Below are 21,513 nucleotides of genomic sequence, written 5' to 3'. Positions count from 1 at the left end.
AGATAGTGTCATTTATTAAACTTAAACTTAATTATGCTTAATTTTCTAAAACAATAAAACTGGTACGTAAACAACTTTAGGTCTCATTTCGTCAGTCAAATAATATTTATGTACTTAATCACAGTTATAAGAATTATATTGATGCAAACATTTTATTTAGACTGAAGTCTCTAAGACTTTTCTTTACAATTAATGACTTAGCTAGATTTCTTAATCAGCCCCTACCTACTAGAGTAGGTTGTTTTGATTAAATTACCGAAAAATTCAACACAGGTGGAGATTAATAATAAATAAAACAATAAGATTTCTCAACATAAATATAAAACTTAGATTAATAACAGGATTATGCCCATGAAAAATATTAATGACTTATGAATATGACTTTATTTTACAAAAATAAATAAACACAATTTATAAACGTTGAGATAAATGTACAGAGGCGAACCTATCCCTTTAAGGGATCCAGTTAACATTTGAGTGAATGAGAGGAGCATTTAGCAAGGGACAGAAAACAAGAATGAATCAATGAAGAAAGATGAATGGAAGAAGAAAATGCTTTAGTAATAATTAATAGAATTCAAGAATAAATAACGTTAAACAATAGAAGATACAACTTGCTTCCACTCAGTACAGTTTCCCAAATAAGAGATATTGATTTTAAAACATTATCATCTTTCTAATGTGGCGATAAATATTATACAAAATAATTTAATTAAATTTATAGAAAGTCCATTTAATATCTGAAAAATTCAACGGTTAAACACTAAATGGCCTTTAAACTAGTCTTCTTAGTGATTTACTTTTTTTTAATTTATGTCGCCTTCCGTGAAGTCGCCAAGCGGTCTCAGCGGAAGACCAACGTTGGCCTCTACGGCCAGCACTATGCTGAGCTGAGACCGTTTCGCGATTTCGCAAATACTGTCATTAATATTAACTTTATACTTGTTTTATTATGTGTACTTATGTAATTTGCGAAATGCGAATAAACGTTTTCTATTTCTATTTCTTCATAATTTTACAATCTTTAATTGTTTAGTCGGTTACGTCCAATTAACATTATTATATACATCCGTACACAACATTATTAGCAAAATTGTACAAAAAAAAATCAAAAAGTTTATTCAATCATGATATCCAAGCCGCTGGTTAAAAAATATTTTTTGAACATTTCGTCTAATGAGTGTTATCGAACCTGAATTCAATACCGGGACACCACTGAAATAACACTGGTTTCAATTTCCAATTAATTTAGTGTCGAACAGTAAATGTAACATGGAAAATAACTCTTGTTCCATTACTAATCTTGTATTTGGCTCTGGATGTACTTTAAGCAAGATTGCGCCTCTTCTGCGTCAGCCGAAATTCCCTGCAACTTGTCATAAACATCGACCAGCGTCTCTCTATCAAAAGAGCCTTTCTTCAGAGCGCTCATACAAAAATTAATCAGTGCTTTAAAACATTGCTTCCTCGCTGTATTATGAGACTGATTGTCCCATACAGGAGTCGCCCTGACGTAACTCCAGGCGAGAAAAACATACTTCACCACGGAATCCCAATGGTGCGATTCCACCAACGTCTGCCCTTGATCGATGACGCATTTTTTAAATGCCCCCAAATGCGTAGCGACTCTTGAGTACGCCAGTGAATCAGTTTTCGACGTCAAACATGAAGTTGGCAGACTTTTGAAGATATTAGATTTCAAATAGTTCAGTCGCTCCTCCAAGGGAGCTAAATCAGGCTTTGGCATTTCCATGCGAATCTCCTTTTCTATGTCAGGATGTTTGTTTGTTATGGTCTTTATAACATTAATGAGTTGCGTTGGGAGCTACGTCGATAGGGCCTTTAAAATCGGCCTCAAGAGTCCTTTCAATCCTTGGACGTTTGATAGGTGGCGTCTCTTTAACAGGGCTAGTAAGTTTAAACTTTTCAGGAGTTCTGACATCACTAAAGTCCATTTTGTCAGGGGACATAGGGTTTCGTTCCAGAAATGTAAGTCGTTTTCGGGTTGTAGAAACTTTTTGCGGGGTAGGGACGACCTTGGGCGGCGTGCATTCAGTGGACTTGAATAAAATGCTTTTAAAGTCGATGTCCGGGGACCATGTCACAGGGAGACGTCTGCGACCTGGAAAAAGGACATTGTTAGTACAGAGGGGCTACTACAAAACTCGCACATCGAAGTTCGTATCGCACCGTCCCTTTCACTCGCGTATTAAATGACATAAGCGTCAGCGGGACGGCAACTTACGAAATTCGAGTTTTGCACTTGGTGGTTTAGGGCCAGTTGTAACGAAGGGAATATCAAGAAAGGTTTAATTTCTCACAAATACTATAATTTGAGATTGTAAACAAATCGCAAGTTTATTTAGGTACTATATTTAAGTACTAATATTTTTTATTCACTTATGGGAATCATCAGAAGGTTGCGTGTTCATATCACGTCAGGGTCACCACTTATGGGAATAATTACTAATTTTAAAGGAATTATATTTATTTATACAGTATCAATTCGAAATGAAAAAATCAACGTCAAAATCCGCACATGCGCAATATCCATGATAAAAGCGGAAGCGGAAATACAGTCGCCACACACTATTAAATTATGTAAGTGTGTTACGGGCCATACTATAACTACAACACAAGGTCGCGCTTGATTTTTTTAAAATAAGGACGTACCTCGCTGTTGTATCACGATCTCATCCTGCGAGACCCCAGGGTTGAGATAAGTTGGTGGCTGCGCTGTCGGCACATTCTGATTAATAGGTTCCAGGGTGGAGCTGAGAGTTTGGAGCGGGGACACATCATCAGAGGGTCCAGAGGGTGGCCAGTTTTCCGCGCGAAAGAGATCAAAACGCGCACGGACATCGGCAAACAGGTCATGTAATGGGCGATCCGAATTGTTCTGCCAATCGTCTGAACCTGTGAAATAAATAGGTTTATTAAAATTCTATTTGTCACCTTCAAATTCATATGTAAAGAATGGGCATTGGTCTAAAAAAAAACAATGTTTATTATTTTTTTTTTTCATAAAATACGCGAACTTAAGACACCTATTTGAAGGATTTTGGTTTTAGTTGGGTTTTGAATTTTTTATCCTATTTATAAGTTATCGGAGTTATAGCTTGTTGCCATGGCGTTAAAACTACGTTTATCTTTGTTTATTTACGATGAAAGTCAAACAAAGGTCAAACGTTATTTTGCAAATATATTCACTCATCTAGTACACAATCATTTAGTATTTTTATATACAATGATTTAGTATTTTTTTATTAAAATATTATAAAATTATTTATTAAACCTATTCCTCAAAATTGTTTTGGAATTAGACCACATTGTAAAAAAGTGATCAATGCCAGCCAATTCGTTTATCTCTGCTCTGCCGTAGAAACTATAAAATTATCTGAGATAATAAAATCTTATGTCTTTTCCCGGGATGATTAAGAGCGTTTTAGGTACCTGCTGAGCTGGCAACGTTACATTTTTGTTAGTTTTTCTCGATCATTCCATAAAAATTTAATGAAAATTAAAAAAAAAAAAAAAATATTTTAATTTTAAACATGTCTAACTTAGTTTTTAAGTGTGTATGTACTAACAAATGAATGGATCTATGTTGTCTGATAAATAAATAAATTATTATTATTAAAAATGTTGTCTGATAGAATACTTCTTAAATAAGTATAAAATGCCACGTTGCCAGCTCGACAGGTATAAAATAAACGCTCTTAAGTAGCGAACGTTTTTACAAACTTTCTCGTTTATAATATTAATACGAAGTATTAGCGTATATCTATATTAGAATAAAATGAGCATCTAGTTCAACAAGAATCAAGGACAGAAATCGTTGGGACAGATCCTTAAGTTTAGTAATGGGTTGGCTAAGATCACGCATTATTATTTCAATAATCCGTGCAACCAGCATGTGCATTCGTGGTACACGGCACCATTTGAGCCACCAGCCAAATTATTTGGCTCCGATGATGGTGTGGCGCTGCCCAGTTGAACTTGTGATATTTCCATCCCAGCCTATATACGTCCCACTGCTGGGCACAGGCCTCCTCTCAGAACAAGAGGGCTTGGGCCATAGTTCCCACGCGGGCCCAGTGCGGATTGGGAACTTCGCACGCACCATTGAATCGCTTCGCAGGTTTGCGCAGGTTTCCTCACGATGTTTTCCTTCACCGCAAAGCTCGTGGTAAATTTCAAATGTGATTCCGCACATGAATTTCGAAAAACTCAGAGGTGCGAGTCGGGGTTCGAACCCACGGCCCTCTGCTTGAGAGGCGATACTGCGATATTTACACATATTCTTTTGTATGTTTTTTTTATAATTTTATTATCTTAATAAATAACACTATTATTTTTACAAGAATCAAGGAACTTACCCATATAGACGCTGGTGTAATATACGAGGTTTTCGTCCGTTAGAAAAGCTTCATATTCACTAATCTCTGCTGGATCCATTGAAAAAACTTTGCTAATACCAAATAGCAGAAAATACAAATTTAAAGTAAGTGATTTTATAGAAATCTATCGAGCACAAGTACGAGTTACGAGTACGTTCTTCTCTAGGCTTAGGGAAGCAATGGCAACCGAAAACTGCACTTAGCTTTCGCAGATCGACCAATGACGTATTTTAATAATGATTACCTATTAACTAATTACCTGCGTATTGATATGGGAAATGCAAGTAATTCTATCATCCTAATTATGATCATTAAGTACTTAATGGATTTATAAAAACCGGTCAAATGTGACACCGACATTCGGACTAAGGGGTTTTTACAAATTTAAAACAGTTTTGTAGGTACTAATTTCAGCTTTTCTACAGTTCAAAGCAAAAGAAACTTACATAGGTAACACTTAAATATTATATGAGGTATTATTAAAACTCTTAGGTAGGTATGGTATCTAATTAATTTTCTCGCGAAAAACATGAAAAATTTAAGATTGTTTTTTTGGAATCTTTTTGTATTTTTTATTTCAATTCCAAATTTTTACTTTTACGGTCATCCCGTAAAACCTAAATTGAAAATACAAACTGAAATATAGATGCACAGAAAAATAAGACCATCACTGGGAACCGAACCCAGGTCCTCGGTATTCCGTACCGCGTGCTATACCGCTACACCACTGATGGTATTTTCAATGAAAAATTTAGTATAGCGACTCTATTGTTAGGTTCAAATGATGTTCCATCTAAATCACGTACCAAAGTAGAACCTTTGTGCCACTAATGCCATTTTGACAGCCCAAGAAATCATAGCGAAATTGATTATGAAAAGGTTCCCCACTGGTACGTAATTAAGTTTCCCCGACAGTACATATTAAATCACTGCTATATTCCCTTAAAAAGTATTTAAAGGACTTGAGCAAGCAATAGTTTATGAAGTCTAGAGCTAAAGCACACACGCTATATATATGCATAAGTATTAAATAGGCGGAGCTGCAGTAGCAAAGAAAACTTTTAAAGGAAGCTTTATAATGATAACCGCAATAAAGTTAATAATACTGATCATGAACATTATACCGTCCACATTTTCTCATATCACTTCTCCCTTTTACTGTGTTTTCACTTTTACTGTAGGATATTTACTTTTTTCAGACACTCTTGCTGCTTTAGCGCCACTCTAGAGGGATGTGGAACTGTTATCTACCGCTTAACACGTTCACTGTGGGTTGAGGCAAAATCGGTGCGGGGCTAAAAGTTCGTGTTATCTTTCTGGGCGGTTGCCGTTTACTTACAGTCAAGGGCAAAGATATCGACATGGTCAAACTTACAAAAATATGTATACCTACACGACTTTATGCACTTAACATTAAGGCCGTGTATACATATTTTTACAACTTTGGCCGTGTCGATATCTTTGCCCTTGACTGTACAAGTTTAGTACGAGGCGTATGATAAAGTCAAATATACATTTATTTATGTTTTTCAATCACGGGCTCGTAGGTACAGAAAAAAATATTGAGGTCTAAATAAGTCTCTAACGCACTGGGTGGTATATACTTATTTCACACAATGCGGGTAGAGGTCTATTTACGTCTCAAGAAATTCATACTCTAAGTAATAAATCTGATACATATGCAGTAGGTGGATTCACTAAAAACGGTTTCTGTGATATTGTACCAAGTTGCTTGGTGAGCTAATGATTATTTTCATCGATAATTTTGCGATAAGTGCCATACCTGCACTAGTATTAAATAAAACCTTAGTGCGTTTTGAGGCCCAAAAGACCTCAAGAATACATTAGGTGTATTTTCTTTAACCAGAGGTCAGAACCAAGGGCGAAGCTAAGTATATTGTAATCACTTTCTGACAAATGAAGACCGCATTAAAAACACCTAATCCCATGTAATCTAAGGATCTAAAAGGATCTAAGTAAGTACTGAAATTTGAGATCGATAAGGCCTCACCCACACTGTAAAAAAGTGAAAGAACTTAGGTTTGGGTTGATTCAATCTCAACCGCACCAGTAAAAAGTTCTTCAAGAGTTATCCTACCCCGCAGCTAGACACTTTCTCAACTTTCCCTTCGTAAGAGTTAGTTAATAAAGTACCTACACGTTTCTCACTTGGTAAAAGACATTTTATTTGCTACACGCTACTTATCTTTCGTTTCCAAATCCATAGATCTCCTGTAATTCATAATTAAATGAAACAAAATGGTCCCATTAAGAGTATGTAATGTACGGGCGTTTTCAAAAAAAGAGTAAGTACTACCCTTTCTTTTTTTTTAATTTTGAAAAAATATGTTTCTTTCCTACTTAGAAGCAAGAGTGTACAATCGAATCCGATAGTTTAAAAAAATTACCCCAAAGAAAATTTCAGTTTTGCGACGTTTTTAGGGTTCCGTAGACAAAATGGCAAAAACCATGCCATGGCTGTCTGTCTGTCCGTCCGCGGCTTTGCTCAGAGACTATCAATGCTAGAAAACTGTAATTTTGCATTAATATATAAGTAAACTATGCCAAAAAAATCATACAATAATTTTTTTTTTTTAAAAACAGAGTGTGCGTGATTTATTTTTTCTCATCCAACCTTGTAGTGTGGGGTATCGTTGGATAGGTCTTTTAAACCCATTAGGGAGTTGCTAAAACGATTTTTCGATTCAGTGATATGTTTGCAAAATATTCAACTTTAAAATGCATATACATATTATAATACTTATATTCTTCAGCTGGTAAAATTTATAATAAACTCCCGATATGCATAAAGCAGCTGCCAATGTCGAGGCTGAAGCAGGAATTACTGAAATTGCTAATTAATCGTTGCTACTATTCATTTTCTGATTATTTACATGATAATTTTAATGATTTTAATAATTATTGATATTTACAAATTTAAATTATAATGATAATGATGATATGATAATAATGATGATGATATGATAATGTTTAAATGATTATAATGGATTAATATTTGTGTTTGATAATAGAATAACAATATAATATGAAATTTTATAACAAATAGAATTTTGTATGCTTGCAGGCAAAACATAGCATTTTGATACTTACCTTATTTTTGTTACGACCACTGTAATCAGTTACACCTATGTTTGCAAATAAACCACTTTGACTTTGAAATTTTAATAAAATCAAGCGTCCCCCCCCTCTAAAATATAAACAGGTGGGTCGAAAAATTTTAAACAATTCAAGATGGTAGTTAGTATATCAAACTTATAAGGAGTTTAAAACGGTTAAGTTTTCTAGAGAATTATTAGAGTAGTTTAAAAGTACATACCAGTAGCAACCTAAGGTATAAAATATACCGTAACTTGGAATATTCCGTAAGAAATACGAAATCCTTAGAAAAATATTACTAAATTTTTCGTAATGGCTACGGAACCCTATTTCGGGCGTGTCCGACACGCTCTTGGCCGGTTTTTTTTTCATACATTAAGTATGGGCGTGACAAAACTGACTCATAAAATTTTGTATGAACAACTGGGGACATTTTTTTAACGATCGCAATCGATTGTGCTCTTGATACTGAGTAGGATGTAATGGCATCGACTTGAAATATGCTACAGTATACATACATACCTGGCCGGGCCTGGTGGTGGCCTGAAAAGCCGTGGTGGCCTAGTGGTTTGACCTATCGCCTCTCAAGCAGAGGGTCGTGGGTTCAAACCCCGGCTCGCACCTCTGAGTTTTTCCAAATTCATGTGCGGAATTACATTTGAAATTTACCACGAGCTTTGCGGTGAAGGAAAACATCGTGAGGAAACCTGCACAATCCTGCGAAGCAATTCAATGGTGCGTGTGAAGTTCCCAATCCGCACTGGGCCCGCGTGGGAACTATAGCCCAAGCCCTCTTGTTCTGAGAGGAGGCCTGTGCCCAGCAGTGGGACGTATATAGGCTGGGATGATGATGATGATACATACATAATATTTATATAATGATGGATTGGTGTAAAGGTGTCAATAGAAGTGGCATCTCTATCTAAGGGCAAACCCATCCGCCAAGAAATTGTTGTAGGCAGGTTGGTAGGTTCCAGAACGGCACGGCAGGCGCTGACAAGGGCTCTATGGCTGACGACATACCTATACATACACTAAGGGATGATTCAGGGAGTCAGGATTGTTAATAGTTAAATATTTTAAACATAAATTAATTATTGGTCCAAAACGTACAAATGTAATTATCAATTCCTTTACACTAAGTAATTTAACAGTCATTATTATCGTTAATGGTACAAAACAGGTATTTCCATTACTAACACTTTCTAATTTTAAAATTGAATAGGCTAGACGACTAAAAAAAACTGTTTAGTCCGTCGGTTAGATTATTAAAAAATATTGTTCAGGTATTTTTGCTTTTGTTTGACAAACAAAAAATGACGATTAGACAGTGCTTAGAAGTTTTGAGTGACGTCACTACGAGTATATGGTACGATTTTTACCTAATAGTGACGTCACAAGCCCCCACTCCGGAAGTTTGATGATTAATCAAAAAATAGGTGGCCCATATTTTTCCATAATCTAAAAGACGGACTAAATAGAGTGATATATTTATTTAAACCCAGTCGTCACGCCTATTATTGAAAATGGTAAGTATTCTGTTATAAAGATCGGAATAACTCGTGAATGTCATGTGGTGTTGTCCTGTTAATAAAATAGCAGCTATATTGATCATGTCATTTATTTACAAAATAAATGTATCAAAATCGTAGTAGAATAATTTAGATGAGTCACTATGGGTAATTCTGAAACTATAAGACACAGAAATATATGTTGTAACGAACCATGTCATTGACTTTAGTACTAACATACCTACTGACAGATCTGAATGGACCACCCGATAGACCATGGTTTCTCAAAGTGGGGTACGCGAACCCCTAGGGGTTCGCTATTCGACGGTAGGGGGTTCGCGACAAGGTTTACGTGATGGTGGCTGCAAGACTGGCAAGATGATTAAGATTGTTTTTGGAGTCTTTTTGTATTTTTTATTTTAACTCCAAATTTGTTACTTATTTGTTGTTGTTGTTTGTTTCAGTTTGTATTTTCGTTGGCAAGACGATTCTAACCTATATTTGTTACCTTTTATTGAAATAAATAATATACATTATATTATAATGATGATTGAAATAAAAATAAACTTAGTTTCTCCAACAGTCAATTTTATTACTTTCTTTGGGGGGGAGGTAGGGGTTCGCTGTCGTCTAGAAACTTTAACAGGGGTACGTGGAGCCATAAGTTTGAGAAACCCTGCGATAGACCAAATGGATTCAATGTCAATCATGTAAACTTGTTAGGAAATACAAATATGTATCACAAATTCAATCGTAAAATAAAAAACGGAACTTTTATAAATTTCTATTAAAAATAGTGTGCATTTGGCTCTGGATGAGCATCAAGCAACATTTCGCCTCTTCTGTATCCTTTGCAATTTTCAGCAACCTGTTATGAATGTCGACCAGCGCATCTCTAGCGAAAGAGCCATTTTTCAGAGCGTTCATACAAAAAATAATGAGCGCTATAAAACAATGCGTCCTCGTTGCATTTTGGAGCTTATTGTCCCATACAGGTGTAGCCCTAACATAACTCCAGGCGAGAAATACGTACTCAACCAGGGAATCCCACTGTTGCGATTCCATAAACGTCTTCCCTTGATCGATGACGCATTTTTGAAAAACCGCCAAATGCGCAGCGACACTTGAGTAAGCCGCAGAATCAGTTTTCGACGTCAAATGTGCAATTGGTAAAGCTTTGTAGATCTTGGACTTGAAATAGTTCAGTCGTTCCTCCGAGGGCGCTAAATCAGGCATTGATAAATGCTTACGAATCTCCTGCTCTATCTCAGGATTTTTGCTTATTAAGTTTTTTATAATGTTTATTAGTTGCATATGGCTTAAGCCTTTGAGAGCCAAATTAATAGGGACGCTTAAATCTGCCTCTAGATTTTTTTCAGTCCGTGGGCGTTTGGTCGCTTTCGACCCATTAGCAGGGCTAGTGAGTTTTAACTTCTCATTGGTACTTATTTCACTGAAGTCATTTTTCTCAGGCATCATAGGAATTTGCTCTTCATGTATAGGGCTGTATGGGGGCGAAGAGCATACATTTTCACCGACTTTTTGTGGGGAGAGGAGGCCCGGGGCGCCCTGGGGTGGCGTGCGATCAGTAGAATCTAATGAAGTGCTCTTCAAGTCCACATCCGGGGACCATGCTACTGTGTGATGCTTGTGACCTGAAAAATCGGCATAGCTGTTAATGCATTTAATGATGGAATATAAAGAAATATTCTATGAATTTTGGGCAATATACGAGTACACGATGATTTTTCATCGGTGATCAGGGCCCTACTTCACCACCCTGACAGGTGCGACTGCTACTTTCATATACAGGGTGAGTTCGGGGTAATGAGCAGGAGTGATGGGGGTGATGGGGAGATTCACACTGAGCAACTTTTACTATGGGACCAGCCACGAAATCGCGAAACTAAATAAACGTTATAGGTAATGATAAAGAGGTTGCAATGTGCATAATCTCTTTTGCGACTAAATTATCTTGTAAGAGGACACCGTATCCTTTATTTTTCCATTTTCTAGTATGAAGTTTATACAAGCAATTACCTAACAGAAAACTGTTGGTGTCGCTCTTCTAGAAAGCAAGAAAAAAAATACTGAAGTTTTATTTCCTACATTTATCTAAGTTTTTTATTTGGAAAAATAAAATATTATTTAAAGAACATGCGAGTCTCTATACGTAAATTACTGTACTAAAAGATTACGTAGCTCGCATTAAAAAGTCGCTTTTTGTGAAAGTTAAAAAAAACATATCTCAGAAAATAACAAAGATAGGAAGCTGAAACTTACAGGAAATAATACTTGTCATGAGGGCTCTTATTAAAAAAAATACAGTGAACGTTTGGTGAAAGGGCCGCTTTTCCATGCAAACACGGCTACGCTCTTTAAATATTGTAATACGTACCCCTGATAACCAATTAAATCATCATGACAATCTTAAATGAAAACCAACGCGCCTACGTCTCAACCGTCTCAAGACAAGACATTTTGCACGAGTGTTCATAACATTAAAAAATTATTACGATTTAATTCTTGGAGATCACCATGGGAAAAAAGTGAAATCCCGGACTTTTAATCCAACTACTAGATCTAAGATGTCACGATAGCGAAACCGCGGATAAAACTAATCTTCAATTAAGATAATGTCTACGAACTATATCATACCTCGTTGTCGTACCACCATCTCATCCTGCGACACCGCCGAGCTAGGATGACCTGACGACTCCTCCCCAGTGTCAAGCTTCCGGGGGAGGCTGAGAGGCTGGAGTGGGTTCTGGACTTCAGGGGTCGCTTGGGCCACCGGGATCTCAGGGAATGACGTATCCGCGCATATTTGATTAAAACACAAATGGATCTCAGCAAAGGCTTCGCAGTATGCGAGACCCACTTCTGACAGCCAATCTTCTGAGGCTAAGAAAAAACAGTATGTGAATAAGTACCTTGAACAAAAACAATTTGCTCACCCACGACCTTATGATAGCTACGTCTATGCAACAAAAGTGTTGATGCAGCTCCTCTAACTCCACGCTACACTGTCGCGTTTCGAACTCAACCAGAGCTCATTCTCAGAGCAACACAACCATTCACCATGCTACCAGATGTTAGCATGATGTTAGATAAATTTGTAGGTAGGTAAATACTTTGTCTAGAAACAATATCTAATCACAATACTTACTCATAGACTGACTCATGGTTTGTAAAATTTCAGCTTCCCTTAAAAGCCTTTCAAGGTCACTTTTGTAGTAATCATCCATGGTAACAACTCGCGGATAACACCAAATAGAAGAAAGTTAAAGTTTTAACCAACTGTTTAACTTGAAAGTTCTGCAATCAATGCGAATCTAAGTTGGGAGCCTCTTTTTATAAGCAGGTATTAATGGCATATTAATTTAAAAACGAGTGCCTATTAATTAATGATCGTTATTGAATTGATTATTATACCGATTGATAGTTTATACGTGCAAATTTAAAACGAATTTTGTATGAAAAATATACAAGACATATAAAGACGTGTACAAAATTGCTTTACATTTTTGTATGAAAACTAATTTATTTTTGCAGTTCAATGATTTTGGGATTTTCCTTTTGCGCCAATACAATGGGAGATATATTCTGACGTATTCATTTGGTTTTAAGTTTTTACGTTGTGTACTAATTGCCAACGTTCTATTAATTGCCTCAAATTCCTGAGAAAACATTAGCGGAAGGAATTTCTTCTGCATTGGATTCACATGTCTCTGAAGATGCACGATTTCGCAAATACTGTCATTAATATTTACTTTATACCTACTTGTTTTATTTTGTGTACTTATGTAATTTGTGAAATGCGAATAAACGTTTTCTATTTAAGTATATTTCTATTTGATATCCAACCCAACAGAGACAAGCCCACAGACGTTAATGAAGTTGATGGTTTAATCGGGGGACTAAGAAAGGATTGTTCGGTTGGGTGGGATGGAATTTATATTATTTAAATACGAACAAATGTTTATTTACGGTTTTTAAAGAAAAAAAAAGTCTATCAGGCATAATTATTGGAGTTAACACATTAAATTATATAACAAGAACAGTTCTAACACACCACATTTTCAATTTACATTAAATTTTTATGGAATAATCGAGAAAAACTAACAAAAATGCAACGTTGCCAGCTCAGCAGGTATAAACGCTCTTAACTCTCGTGGCACTACCTATAATAACACACACCCTCTTTTTTCGACCGTGAAGCATAAAGAGGGTTCGGTCATGACTCGACCAAAGACGGCAGATTCAGACAAACCTAAAAGCTATACCCACCCACCTAATTAATTCCCATATGCCCTAGGTACTAATAAGCTATACACACGCAGTATGGCAGTATCACTAGATTGAGGGAAGATGGAAATAGAGTAAAAATAAATATATCAGATAGAACGGAATTTCCAATTTTGGTGAATTGCGGTGCAGCTTCGTTATTCCTTTTTACTGGGTGGCCTGCGTAAACAAAATGGGAAAAACCACAATTACTCGTACCCTAAGCATGTCGTTTGCCCGTCACTAGTGTTCCTGGAAAGGTAATTGTAATACTTATCTTGCCTAAGTACGTAATTTAGTTTTGTATTTTGTTTGCGTTTTTAATAAAACTAAACGAGAACGAATGGTATATTTCTTGATTTCCGGTAACTTCGACAAATGGTTTAGAGGGCCTTAGGTCGCGGGTGAGCAAGGAAATTCTTTTATTTCATTGATATAGACCTCCGCAAAGTAATGCCTGATTCAATAAATTATTTAGAGGGCCTACTCCGAAATTCGTAAATCGAAGTTCGTATTGTTGTACCGTCCCTCTTAATTCTCGTATTAAATGGAATAAGCGTCAGAGGGACGGAACGACACGAACTTCGATTATCGAGTAGCCCCGCAGTTCGTTGATAGAAACTACCAGATAATTATATATATGTGTAGGTACATACTAGCTTTTGTATACATTTTTATATCACTATGATTGCTATAAGGCATATCGGTAGTGTCATGGTCGTGAGAGTTGAAATGAATCACACACAGCTACATAAAGAACTGATTTAATAAAATAAGAATGAACTAAATGAATGAGTGAATGTCAAATCCCGCTGTAATTACATGATGGGTGACATCTATTTGGCATACTTTTTTCAATGAAACGAATTTATTATAGCATAATATTAACATGGCCGAATTTTATTATGCATGATCTTGTTTAGCATATATGTAATTTAGCCGAATTTCGATAGGCTGAAATCCTGTCCGAAAATAAATGACCTAATTACTATTGAAGACTAACTTATTGATGAGTAACTTTCTGCGTAACTAATTTATTTATGCGAAAGTAATTTTCTGCCTAAACAATATTCGGAATTCACAAATTATGCGTAAAACCCATTCGGCTTACATTGATTAAGTATGCGTAAGAGAATTCTGCTTAAACTGTTATGCAAAAACAGTTTCGGCATAATTACAATTATGCGTAAACAGATTATGCAAAATAGAATTATGACTTATAAAATATGCGTAAACAAGGGGAACCATTACATGACATGTTCTTAAGGGGCTCCTAGACGGGCCATATTTTCACTGCAATATGTGGCCGGCAACTATTGGTGTCCCTGTTTAACATGTGAGTAAGAGAGGGACACCAATAGTTGCCGGCCACAAATTGCAGTGAAAATATGGCCCGTCTACGAGCCGCTTTACGTGCGTAACCTCAACTCTGGTCGCACTACATACCTATAGAAATATCGGGTGTCCCAAAAAGGACGCAAGATTTCAATTTGCCGCCATTTTTGTATTTTAGTGCTGGCAACCCTAAAAAAAACTATTTGACAGCTGAATGTTTAGGGTTTGTAAAAATGGCGGGTTATACAAAAGATCAACGCGTTTTTATTATTGAACAATATTTCAAAAGAAGATTGGCGTGAACGGTTCGAAAATTCCGTGCAAAATATGGTCGGAATATTGACTTGACTTCATCAACTGTGCGTATGTGCCAGCAAAGCCCTGGGAAGACATTTGCCTGACGTATTATTCCACAAATAACCCTATTTTATGTATTTCAAGATTTTATATACAAATATATTATAACGAAAAAAAAATGTGTTTTTCATCAATTTCAAATCTTGCGTCCTTTTTGGGACAACCTTTATGTAGACTATACATGCAGGCAGTATGGCTAAAATTATTATTATTATTATGTACGCAGATTCAAACAAAAATAAAATAGAATCAAATGAAAATATCTAGAATAATATAGATAATATTTCGGGGCTCTCGGAAACGGCACCAACAATTTCGATGAAATTTGGTATGTGAGGGATTTCGGGGATGACAAATCGATCTAGCTTAGTTTTATCTCTGGGAAAACGCTTATTATCGAGTTTTAGCCCGAGCAAAGCTCGTTCGCCCAGGTACTAAAAATTAGAATATCAGTGTTCAAGATTACCATCACAAATGTATAACTCAAAAACAATTCAACTACTCGTATTATAGATTAGGCGCTCTAAACTACTCTCCACATCTATGGCACTGATTATAAAAAAACAAAATTGTGGGGCGTATCGTAACCAGAGTTGACCGTTGATAGAAATTTCATACATGAATGGGCCCACTGGATCTAATCACCCGCAACCGAAGTCCACCACCTACCAATCGGATATTAGCCAGCGACTAACTAATTTACAAAAAAATTAGTTGGCCGGTGTTGCCCAGGATGCACCAGGCCCAGGCGTTACCCTTCCCCACCCCATGAGGTCTAGGCCTCGGTTAGTAGGGAGTTGTAACACCCGAGCACTCGGGGAGGTTTCCGACGTCGCAACCCAAGTCTCAAAGACTTGTTTTTACAATAAATGACTTAAATTAATAAATAACACTAAAAAATATTAAATTTCACAAAAAAATATTAAATTACAATTGTAACATTTAAAGTAATAGAACTTAATTCCTTCTAACAGGTTTAAACAAAAGACTATTCAACGGCTTCTATATAATATGACAAACAAAAATTAACAAAACAAATTTATACGAAAAAGTTAAATCCTACTAAAAATATTTATACCTAAGGTAGGTAGGTATATAAAAAAAACTTTGTTTTTTATAACAAATAAAACTATTTTTTTTAAAACAATAAACTAAATATTTCATCTTCCCGTTAATTTAGCGTCGCATGTATTTATAACCTCTCTCTCTCTCTCTCTAGTTTTTTTTAGTCTTTGGGCATTAGGCCGGTGGCGTCCTATTCTGGGCCTTTCGTGGTTCATATCACTAAAGTCCATTTTCTCAGGCGTCAGATTCGCTCGTCACAAAAATGTTAGGCGTTTTCGGCGCGCAGAGCGTAAATTTACGGCGGATTTTTGGGAAGGGAGACGACCCGGGGCGATCTTGGGCGGCGTGCGATCAGTAGAGTTGGATGAAATGTTTTTCAAGTCGATGTCAGGGGACCACGCCACAGGGAGGCGTCTGCGACCTGAAAAATTAAAGACATCGTTTTGTGGACATCTTTTACAGCAGTTGTAATAAAGGGATTTTTGTGATCATATTCACCACACAACATGTGTTGTGTATTACGTTAAACTTGATAAGTATTTGTTAATAAAACAACTGTATCCAAATGGCATACCTCTTTGACGTATCACCATCTCATCCTGTGACACCACCGGGCTGGGACGACCTGGGGACTCCTCCCAAGTGCTTAATGTCGGAGGGAACCTGAGAGGCCGAAGCGGAGCCCGGACTTGAGGGTTCGCTTGAACCAGCTCGAGGATTCCCCGGAGTGACGCGTCCGTGCGTAAGTAATCGAGACGTTGCTGGATCTCGTTGAGGGCGTCACGGAAAGAGAGATCCGACTCTGTTTGACGATTGTTTATATCTGTAAAAACAAGTTTTGCTAAAATAAGTAAGCACTTAGTGTCTAAAAATAAAAATAATTAGTTCAGTTAAAATGAAGTGAATATCAAAAAGGACTTAATTAGTTGTTCACAAATACATGAATCAATGTGTTTCAGGTAATTTACTAGGCGATGTTAATTTCGTGACTCTAGCTGGAATCTTTCAATGAATAGCGTAGTCTTATCCTCTTATCCCACTTGCGGCTAGAGAGCAAGATATCAATAAAACTTTATGTCCACTGCAACTGTCTGCAACACACCATCACTTTATGCGCACCGCCCAGTGCGCTTGATGTGTCATGAAAAAGAACTCCTTGAAATGTCATACTTGGTTGTGGCAACACGGGTGGGCTGGTATGACCTGGCGACAACATCGGCGACACCTCCCGGGTGTCAGGCGGCAGGGTGCGGCCGAGAGGCTGGAGCGGGGCCTGGTCTTGAGGCGGCGCTTGCACCAGCTCAGGGATCGAGCGGATCGTGCGTAAGTGATCGAGACGGGACTGGATCCCGCCGAGGGCTTCATGGAATGAAAGAACCATCTCTGACTGCCGATCGCCGAAGTCTAAGGAAAATGTTTTAAACAAATAAATACCTAAATAAATATCACGGGACAGTTCACACCAATTGACCTAGTCCCAAAGTAAGCTTAGCAAAGCTTGTGTTATGGGTACTAAGCAACGGATAAATATAGATAGATACATAAAACATATTAAATACATATTTAACACCCAAGACCCGAGAACAAACATTCGTATTTTTCATACAAATATCTGCCCCGACACGGGAATCGAACCCGGGGCCTCAAGCTTCGTAGTCAGGTTCTCTAACCACTAGGCCTGGTCGTCAATTTTATTAATCTTAACTAACATTTTACGGTAGAAATAAGATTACTTGTTTTAATGGATAAACTTAAAAAGTTGTGAAGCAATTTTAATAAAGTTATAAAAAATTACAAAATAGAGTACTAAAAAATTTGATTCACATATATTTTAGCTATGCGATACATATCGTATCGCATTGCTAAAATATACAAAATACAAAATAGAGATAATGAGATACTCAAATAATGTAACAAAAAATCTTTAAAGAAATGGAAATATTATGTCACAGTTCGTATAAAGTTTTTATAGGATTAAAGTCTGAAATATATTATATTATTTATTATTATTTAAGCTTCTGTATGTGTATATGTCTTAATCAAAACGGCAAAGCACTTTTGTCTACTCGACTAAGAAACTTACAGGGCGTTAATACGGAGATTTTTACCCGACTGCCCGAAGGAGCGTTATGTTTTTCGAGCGTATGTATGTATGTATGTTACTATTGGTCCTCGCTGCAGCCTAAACAGCTGGACGGATTGTATCACTAGATTCGTCATAACTGTCGGAGTGACATAGGGTATATAATATGGCGAAGGAATAAAAAACAAAAAATTGTATTGTAACAATATGGGTATCAAATAAAAGCTAATAATTAACCCATTCTAAATATATATGGGTTATAATAGTTTTAATCTAATATTTTCACAGAAATATCAAAAAAAAATTAAATTTTAAAAATCAAAACACCCGACTGCGTTAAAAACTAAAAAAAAAAATCTAGTCTAGAACTCTGTCAAGAAGCACATTTAAGGTTCAACAGTCGGGACCCATTCAAATCGTAACCAGCTCAAAAAATCTTGGTAATGGGTCCCGACTGTTGAACCTTAAATGTGCTTCTTGACAGAGTTCTAGACCACTAGACTTATTTTCTTCTTTTTATTTTTTAACGCAGTCCGGTGTTTTGATTTTTTAAATTTAATGTTTTTATTTTTGCGTTTTTCCGCAACCATAGGCTAACTAATGGAGTCAGGAACAAAAGCGGGTATTTAAATAAGTAAGTCAGGTAATTTTTGACCAAAAACCATGTATTCTATAGAAACTTACTCATATTGTCCAACAGATCAATGTCCCTCAACAGATCTAGGTAAGCAATAATGTGCGCAGGAGAATCCATTTGTAACACAACTTCACTAAACGCGGAGGGCACCAAGTCAAAATTCAAATTTATTTAAAAGAAAGCTGCCAGACACGTACATCCTTTTAAGGTCAAATATGCACTGATAATCAAATGCAGAATAAATTTTGCAAATGGGGATTACCAGAATTAATGACTAATAGGTAATTAGGTGGAAATAAATAATTGCAAACAACGCTCCTTACTAATGGGCTTTTACATTTTTTTACTATGTACTTACAGTAAATCCATTACATCTTTTACTATTATACGCTTAGGAATGTAAGGAATTTCGGTGCGCATTTTTTCATATAACTTTTTAAGTCCGAAATTTTTTTTCATACCATTTTACATCATAATGATATCACTCTTCATAATTTTTTTAAATACTAACGATCGAAACTCATAATCATCGGAATTCATAATATAGCTATTCATACACCTTGGTCATACTAAGATTGGTTTTCATATATTTTTTAATACTAACGATCGAAACTCCCAATCATTCTAATTTATAACGCAAATATTCATAATTTTGTTAATACTAATATTTGTTTTCATATATTTCTTAATCATAAGTGTTATTTATCCGCATTATTGAAATTCATAATGTCAATAATCATACATCTGCTTTATACATATAATTATTGTCATATATATTTGAATGATTAGTCTAAATGAAATTGGATAGATAACAATAAATACATGCGCTCGAAAAACATAACCCTCCTTCGGGCAGTCGGGTAATAAAAAATAGGCAAGAGTAACGGATGCTCGTAAGAGACGGGTTTACTCTCTTTTCGGCGAAATATGTTTCGCCAAATTGTCAAATAACATTTGGCCAATTTTTATATTGGAAAGTTTTACTTCAAAATTTGTGCGAGCGAGCGAAGCGAGCAAGCAAGACGGTTCAGAGTAGAAGCGACTTGGATAGTTAAGGTTCAGGAGCGAAGTTCCCGCCATAGTCTTCGATGTTAGGTTTTTTTTATAGCAGCAAAAATAACTGCCACTAAAGTAGGTCGGATGCCATTCAATATGTTGCTAAATTAAGATATGCCAATTGACAATCAGTAGGTACATTTGACGAACACATAAATGACATCTTAAAAAAATACTAGGTAATAATTTGCATATATTAAGATATAGGATAAAATATCGAATATTAATAACTTAGAGTCATGAAATTTGTGATGTACATGTAGACGTCTGGAATTAGCGTTTTTATCCCGATATTCCCACGGGATAGGGAATTTTTTTGAAATTTTAGCACTGGGTTTAGTCTTGAATTTTGTACAGTTATTCACAACACAACCTCAATGAAGACCACGATATAAATTTTGGAAATTTACAGGGGAATTTTGTTAAATCAATTGCAAACTACCAGACCGAATAGTTTACGCGTGCGAAGCCGCGGGTAAAAGCTAGTAAGTACATAAAGCTCTAGGTATTCATAGATTTCCACTCTCCTAACTCCGTTCAAAGAAAATCTCAAGGCATGAATTTTCCCACGAAAAATTTCACATAAAAATGTTAGTCCTACGACGCTATTTTGGGTGTTTCCTATGGCAATTAAATGAAATCTCGGAATTTCAATTGAACAAGATCTTTATTTCACGAAAGCGAAGCCTCGGACAAGAACTAGTCTTCGATACAAATAATGACTAGGATTCCACGTCAGACGTTGTCGTATCTATCACCGTGTCATCTGATGACGATGACACTACCGGGCTGGGATGACCTGGGATCCTCTTGACCGCTTGTCTCTCTCCAGCCTTCCGTATGAATCTCTGTGTGTTTTCAACGATGAAAATTTGACTAAAGAACGAGGTACCTATGAAAACGAGTCTTCCAAGATCACTAAAGGATGTAGGAGATCTAGATGTCAGATGTTGTGTATCTGATGACCTGAGTCTTGTGTGTGTTGAGACTGAGAGGTTGAAGCAGGACCCGGATTCGAGGAGTCCTGGAGCGAGGAAGTCGCAAGAGGTGGCATGGTCTCGCGCAAGCGATCCAAACGTACCTGAATCTCAGCGATGGCGCTGTGGACAGAGCAACCAACCCCTGTTTGCCAATCTTTTAATTCTGAAAAGAAAATAATTTTATTGTAAGTAAACGCAGGCAGCGTAGGACGTCAACCAACGAGATGAACAGATGACTGGCTAAAGCCGCGGGTTGAACCGGAACTGTATGTAAGTATACCTATAGGACATATGCCTCGCCAACAGTGGACGTCCTACGGCTGATATGATGATGAAAGCAAATAAATATATGTAGATTAGATACCTACATATATACCAACCTAATCTATAGACACTCACCCATGGAATGACACATGTTTTTCAAATATTCTGCTTCTTTTAGTAGATCTTCAAATTCGCGAATATGCGCAAACTTGTCCATTAAAACGACTATTAACAACAATTACTAGAAAATAATAAAAAATATCGACTTAGGTATTTTATTAAAAGAGGCCCCAAGCACTGCTATGTACTTGGTTCCTTCTGAGCTCTAGACGCAATGTGAATCAAAGTTGGGAGAAACGTTTTATAAGCTGGGTTATTAATGACATATTAGTGCCTGCTTAGGTAATTAAGTATCATTATA

At 36.4% G+C, this 21,513-nt stretch overlaps 1 protein-coding gene and 1 pseudogene across 1 annotated transcript; both read right to left on the bottom strand.

The window, feature by feature from the left end:
- LOC141429384 (uncharacterized) lies at positions 1-4,740 on the bottom strand (annotated as a pseudogene).
- Positions 4,741-9,122: 4,382 nt separating this feature from the next.
- On the bottom strand, positions 9,123-17,456 carry LOC141429901 (uncharacterized). The gene is made up of 6 exons (XM_074090459.1): positions 17,243-17,456; positions 16,647-16,895; positions 16,331-16,493; positions 12,198-12,307; positions 11,687-11,932; positions 9,123-10,683 (listed from the first exon to the last, which is right to left on the bottom strand). The coding sequence occupies exons 1-6, from the start codon at positions 17,451-17,453 to the stop codon at positions 9,803-9,805; spliced, it is 1,860 nt and encodes a 619-aa protein (XP_073946560.1). The 5' UTR covers positions 17,454-17,456; the 3' UTR covers positions 9,123-9,802.
- Between the last annotated feature and the right edge of the window lie 4,057 nt (positions 17,457-21,513).

This window comes from Choristoneura fumiferana, chromosome 7 (genome assembly GCF_025370935.1).
Source record: "Choristoneura fumiferana chromosome 7, NRCan_CFum_1, whole genome shotgun sequence".
NCBI lineage: Eukaryota > Metazoa > Arthropoda > Insecta > Lepidoptera > Tortricidae > Choristoneura > Choristoneura fumiferana.
The sequence above is the reverse complement of the archived record's forward strand: the minus strand, read 5'-3'. Positions and strand labels throughout refer to the sequence as shown.